Source organism: Garra rufa, chromosome 2 (assembly GCF_049309525.1).
Source record: "Garra rufa chromosome 2, GarRuf1.0, whole genome shotgun sequence".
In the NCBI taxonomy this organism is placed as follows: domain Eukaryota; kingdom Metazoa; phylum Chordata; class Actinopteri; order Cypriniformes; family Cyprinidae; genus Garra; species Garra rufa.
Window position 1 is genome coordinate 5,635,828 of NC_133362.1, and position 6,000 is coordinate 5,641,827.

The following is a 6,000-nucleotide window of genomic DNA, read 5'->3' on the forward strand; positions in this document are numbered from 1 at the left end:
TTGTTACCTTATAAGCTCAAGAATACATCCATTCCGTATTCTGATTCAAACAACACGAACTCCTTGCGCAGGTTTCAAGTGTCCTTCACTTCTTTATTAAGAATAAATCATAATACGAATAAATATGTACGTGTAGTTTTGGACATGTTCATTTTTTAGTAATTCCTGCTTCAAAAGCACTTCTGATTGATAATAATATTAGTCAATTTAACAATATTCTTAATTTACTTTGATCATCTATGGCTACACAAATCATGCTTGTCATTTAATAGGTTTATTTACAGATTAATTAATTTGTGTAAAATATTAAGTAAAATATTTCTTATGTTTTTCATAGCACAAATTGATTCATTATGTGAAACTGTCCAAAAATCGCTTTGACATCTGGGACGCAAAAGAAACGTTTTCCACCTTTGACCACTAGATGTCAATAGTGTGCAACGTGTTGAAAAGCTTCGAGTAATGAAGCTTTTTAGATCCAGTTGAGGGGAACGCTTTGGTGCTTCGAAAAGCTTAATTTTCCCATCACTACTAAAAGTAGGAAAAATATGAGTCGTTTCTTCTTTTTCTCCCAAAGACGAACCACAGCTGACCAGCCATCGGTCCCTTTCTCTGTGTCAAACTTAACTTTGTTTTGTAGTTGTCTTCTAATAATGCCGCGAGTGTGACTTGAGAAAGTGACGTCGCCTGCGGTTTAGGCTAGAAGGGATACAGCTCTGGCTACTGGGCATGCGCACATCAATTTAACGTTATAACATTTCGTTTCGTCTCGTTTTCGTCGCCGAAAATGAAGAGACATTTTAGCATAGTTTTTATTTTGTAAACCACATTTAGTCTCGTTTTTATTCGTCAACGATATTGCATTATACATTGTATTATAGTCATCGTCACATGACCAGCATTTTCGTTTCGTCTTGTTTTCGTCACGTGATAAAGGTTCGTTGATGACGATATTTAGTCATAATTTTCTTGACGAAAGCAACACTAGTTATAATGCAGAGGGAGTGCTTCTTACCACACAAGTTCAGCTGATTCTCAGTGATTCTCAAGATCTGTAAATCATTCGCCATCATCAGCGCAATCATCTCTCTGTTTATGTTGTAAGTGAAATCTTATGTATTGGACTGTAACAGGCTAGCACTAGCATTAAGCTAACCATGTCCCTTCAATGGATCGCCTTATTTTACTGATGCACTGACGTTACCGATCATTGGGCGATGCAAATGTTGGAGGCGTAACTATTAACGATCCCGGGAAAGTTTTGTAACAGTCGGTGTTATGTTGGAACTGACCTATTTTTCGATGGTCTTTTGCAAATACTAGATTTATATAAGAAGGAGGAAACGATGGTGTTTGAGACTCATGGTATGTCATGTCCATGTACTGAACTGTTATTGTTTAACTATGCCAAGGTAAATTCAGTTTTCCATTCTATGGCACCTTTAACTGTTCTGCATAAAGCCAAGTCCTAATCCCAGCTGAACATCTCTGGTGTGACTTTAAATGCGGACCTTGAGCCAAAAACTCATCACCAAACATCAATGACTTGTATATATGGGTACAGTCATTTTAGACACTTCCAAAACTGTTGCAACAGAGATGGAAATACAATTTTTAAATACATTAATTATGTTTCCATATTTGTTGCCACAGGTTTGGAAGTGTCTAAAATGACTGTACCTTTTTCTGTTCTAAAGTAGGTGGTATCCCAATTCTTTTCTCCACATATTGCATGTACAAGTCATTGGTGTTTGGTGATGGGTTTTTGGCTCAAGGTCGGCATTTAAAGTCACACCGGAGGTGTTCAACTGGGATTAGGACTTTGCTTTATGCAGTGAAGTTCTTCCACACTGACTGAGTTAATAGCATTGTCATGTTAGAATAGAAAAGGGTCCTGTCTAAATTATTGCTATAAAATTAGAAGCACACAATTCCCTAGAATATCATTATATGCTTAAACTTTAAGATTTGTACTCAAGGAAATTACTAAAGTAGTCAAACCTGTTCATTAGAAGGGGGTGTCCTAATACTTTTGGCATTATAGTGTATACGCTTTATATCATATGTAACCCTGGACCACAAAACCAGTCTTAAGTCGCTAGGGTATATTTGTAGCGACAGCCAACAATACACTGTTTGGGTTCAAATTATTGATTTTTCTTTTATGCCAAAAATCATTAGGATATTAAGTAAAGATTGTGTTCCATGAAGATATTTTGTAATTTTTCTGCCATAAATATATCAAAAAGTATTTTTTGATTAGTAATATGCATTGCTAAGAAGATCTAGATTTTTTATTTTTTTTGCACCCTCAGATTCCAGATTTCAAAATGTTGTATCTTGGCCAAATATTGTCCGTACATCAGTGCAAAGCTTATTTAATTAGCTTTTAGATGATGTATAAATCTCAATTTCAAAAAATGGACCCTTATGACTGATTTTGTGATCCAGGGTCACATATACTTTATTTTTAATGTAGATTTAAACAGATTCGTCATTTATTATATAATAATAAGTCAGCAGTACAGTGCTATTGCATTTGAAGCCACTCTCTCTAGTTGTTTGTTTAGTCTCTCAGCAGGATTGTCTGACCTCATGTATATTTATAAGCCTTGTTTTTTCTCTCAGCACAAGCTGCTAAAACAAAAACAGTCATGCGTTTACAAATGTAGCTAAATCAGACATTAATTAGGGTCAAATAATACTAATGGCAAGAGCTTATGGGTAAAAATAACCTGTTTCATCTCAGGAGGAGAATGCAGAATCCACGGCACCCTGTGAAGATAAAATGGATGTCAGCAGCGTAAACGAAGAGGACGATAATCACGCTGATGAAGAGGAGGACGACACAAAAGAGGAGGCCAAAGAGTGCATCCCGACAGCACAGAGTCCCAATGCTGAGAGTGTGAAGGAGGAACCGTGTGAGGAGCCCGACAACAAAGATCTATCAGGGTAGGTCAAACCTGTATCCACCTCATTTCCTGTCTGTATGTCAGTGCTTCCTGTCTGAGCTTCAGTGCATGGCTCTGTGGATCTCTGAAGGAGATTATCATGGGAGAGAGAGAGAAACGGAGATAAATTTGATCTGTGCATGATGATGAAGAAGATGAAGAGATTCTGAGAGTGCAGAAAATATAGGTGAGGAAAAAAGAGGAATGAATAGTCAAGTCACCTTAATATGTGACCCTGCACCACAAAACTAGCCACAAGGGTCATTTTTTTTTTTTTAATTGAATCTGAAAGCTGAATAAATAAGCTTTCCAAGGTTTTTTTTAGGATAGGACAATATTTGGCTGAGATATACAGTACCGTTCAAAAGTTTGGGGTCAGTAATAGTCTTTAAAGAAGTCTCTTATACTCATCAAGGCCATATTTATTTGATTAAAAATACAGAAAAAAACAGGAATATTGCAAAATGTTTTTACACTATAAAATAATGCTTTTATTTTAACATACTGTAAAATAGAATTTATTCCTGTGATGAAAAGCTGAATTTTTATCAGCTGTTACTCCAGTCTTCAGTGTCACATGATCCTTCAGAAATCATTCTAATATGCTGGTTTATTATTAAAATGATCAATGTTGGATCTGCCAAATATTTTTTGGAACCTGTGATTTTTCCAGGATTCTTTCATGAATAAGTTTACAAAGTACAGTGTTAATTCAAAATATATTTTTTTATTATAATGTAAATTATTTATTATTAACTTTTAATAAACTTTTAATTATTAACTTAATACATCCTTGGTGAATAAAAGTATTAATTTCTTTAAAAAAAAAATGTGCTGACCCCAAACTTTTGAACGGTAGTGTATTTGAAAACTTAAAATACTGGGAAAATCGCCTTTAAAGTTGTCCAAATGAAGTTCTTAGCAATGCATATTACTAATCAGAAATTCATTTTTGAGATATTTACAGTAGGAAAATTACAAAACACCTTCATGGAACATGATCGTAATATCGCAATGATTTTTGGCATAAAAGAAAAATCGATGATTTTGACCCATACGATGTGTTTTTGGCTATTTCTACAAATATACCCATGCTTCTTAAGACTGGTTTTGTGCTCCAGGGTCACATATATCATGTTATACTGCACCAAGTGTTTCAAAGAAATGAATAAATTGATAAATTCATGGAAACTTCAGCAAATATGAAACAAATTCAGATTGTGCTTTAAGCAGCTCTAAAAACATTAAAATTGTACTGTAAAGTTCATTAATTATGAAACAAGTTCAATTCAGATGTACGCAGCTCTTCAGAAGACAAAACTTAGAAAGATTGAGTGAGAAATGTACAAAAATTGAGAACCGCTCTTAGACTTTAAATGTTTTATTTTTCTGCTGCCTGTCTGAACAAAGCTGATGTTAGGGATGGCGTGCTATGTCGACCGATCATGAAAGCCCTTAATAATTGTGTGACCTTTGTTTCTGTGAAAATATTTGACTAATTTTGATCGTGGGAGCTCTTTATGAAACTGCATGTTGGCCGAAGCGTTTGCTCTTTGTAGCTTGCTTTCTCTCTCTCTTCCCCTTTTTTCACCAGAAGGTTGTTTAATATTAAACATGTATCCACCAAAATAAGCCTCTGTTCTTAATTTCGTTTTGTTGGACGGTTTATTTTTCCACCGTCTGTTTGAAAGGGTTATTTAAATTGCGTGAATTATTCCGGTGAATTTTACTTGTTAGATATAACTCACTTTTGTGTGCTGTATCACAGCCAGCTTGTGATGAAATAACAGTAAATTTCTTCAAATTGAATTTCTTTAATATAAGCTTTCAAAACTTAGGAGATAAGCTGGTATAGGTTTCTGAAAGACGTCTTTTCTGCTCATCAAGGCTGCATTTATTTAATCAGAAATACAGAAAAATTGTAAAATGTTATTCAAATTTAAAATCACTCTTTTCTACATGAAAACCTGTTAACATATAATTTATTTTTGTGATCAAAGCTGGATTTTTTTAGTCTTTAGTGTCACATGATCCTTCAGAAATCATTCTAATATGCTGATTTGCTGCTCTAGAAACATTTCTGATTATTATCAGTTGAAAACAGTGAAAACTGTGATGCATTTTCAGGATTATATGATGAACAGAAAGTTCAAAAGAACAGCGTTTATTAATAACAGAAATCTTTTGTAACATTTTAAATGTCTTTACTGTCACTTTTAATCAATTTAATGCATCCTTGATGAATAAAAATATTAATTTAAAAATAAATTGACGCATCTGCCTACATTTCTTCAAAAGTCCGGAGGTTGGTTCTGAATTATTCCGGCACTGTTTTGAGTTCACAGTTTTGTTTTCCAATCTGTGATTTGGGGTTTTAGTTTTAGTTTTTTACTATTCAGGTGTGACTTTGAAGCGATGGACTGACTAGTTAAGCTTTACCACTGCTGCCCTTCACTGTTTAAAGTGTTTCCTGACGCTTTCTGCTCTCTCATATCATGCCGTTAGTGTTTTGCTGTGTTGTTGTCAGATGTTTTGTGGATGGAAAACACACCCTGATGCTGAGATCATGTGGAGATTTGTGTCTTGTTAGGTTTGGGAATCAAGCGTTCTGATATTCTAAACAAAATACACTATTAAAAATAAAGGTTCCAATTGGTTTTTTTGTTTGTTTGTTTTTTGCAGAAAAGTCATAAAAGAACCATTTTGGTTCCCCAAAGAACCTTCCAGTTAACAGTTCTTAAAAAAAAAAAAACTTGTTTTAATAATCATTTTAATAATCTAAAGAACACTTTTATACTCTAAAGAACCTTTTGTGGAATTGGAAGGTTTTATGAACGTTAAAAAGTTCAGAATAGAACCATTGATGCCAATAGAAAACCCTTATTTTTAAGAGTGTAATGGAATGAAATAAGACTTATGCTTTCATTATTGTTTCGTAAGTGGTTCTTGATCTCATAAGTAATAGAACTGATTTGGTTTAATGTCTCTCTTTACTCACTTGCAGGTGTTTGGTCATGTTGATCTCTGAACTAACTCAACAGTACTAACA

At 34.1% G+C, this 6,000-nt stretch overlaps 1 protein-coding gene across 1 annotated transcript in view; it reads left to right on the forward strand.

The window, feature by feature from the left end:
- Positions 1 to 6,000, forward strand: part of arid4b (AT-rich interaction domain 4B) — a 90,361-nt gene that overhangs the window by 61,183 nt on the left and 23,178 nt on the right. Inside the window, exon 16 of the mRNA XM_073834554.1 lies at positions 2,750 to 2,952. Within this exon, the coding sequence (XP_073690655.1) occupies positions 2,750 to 2,952 (203 nt within the window). The remainder of the gene's footprint in view (positions 1 to 2,749; positions 2,953 to 6,000) is intronic.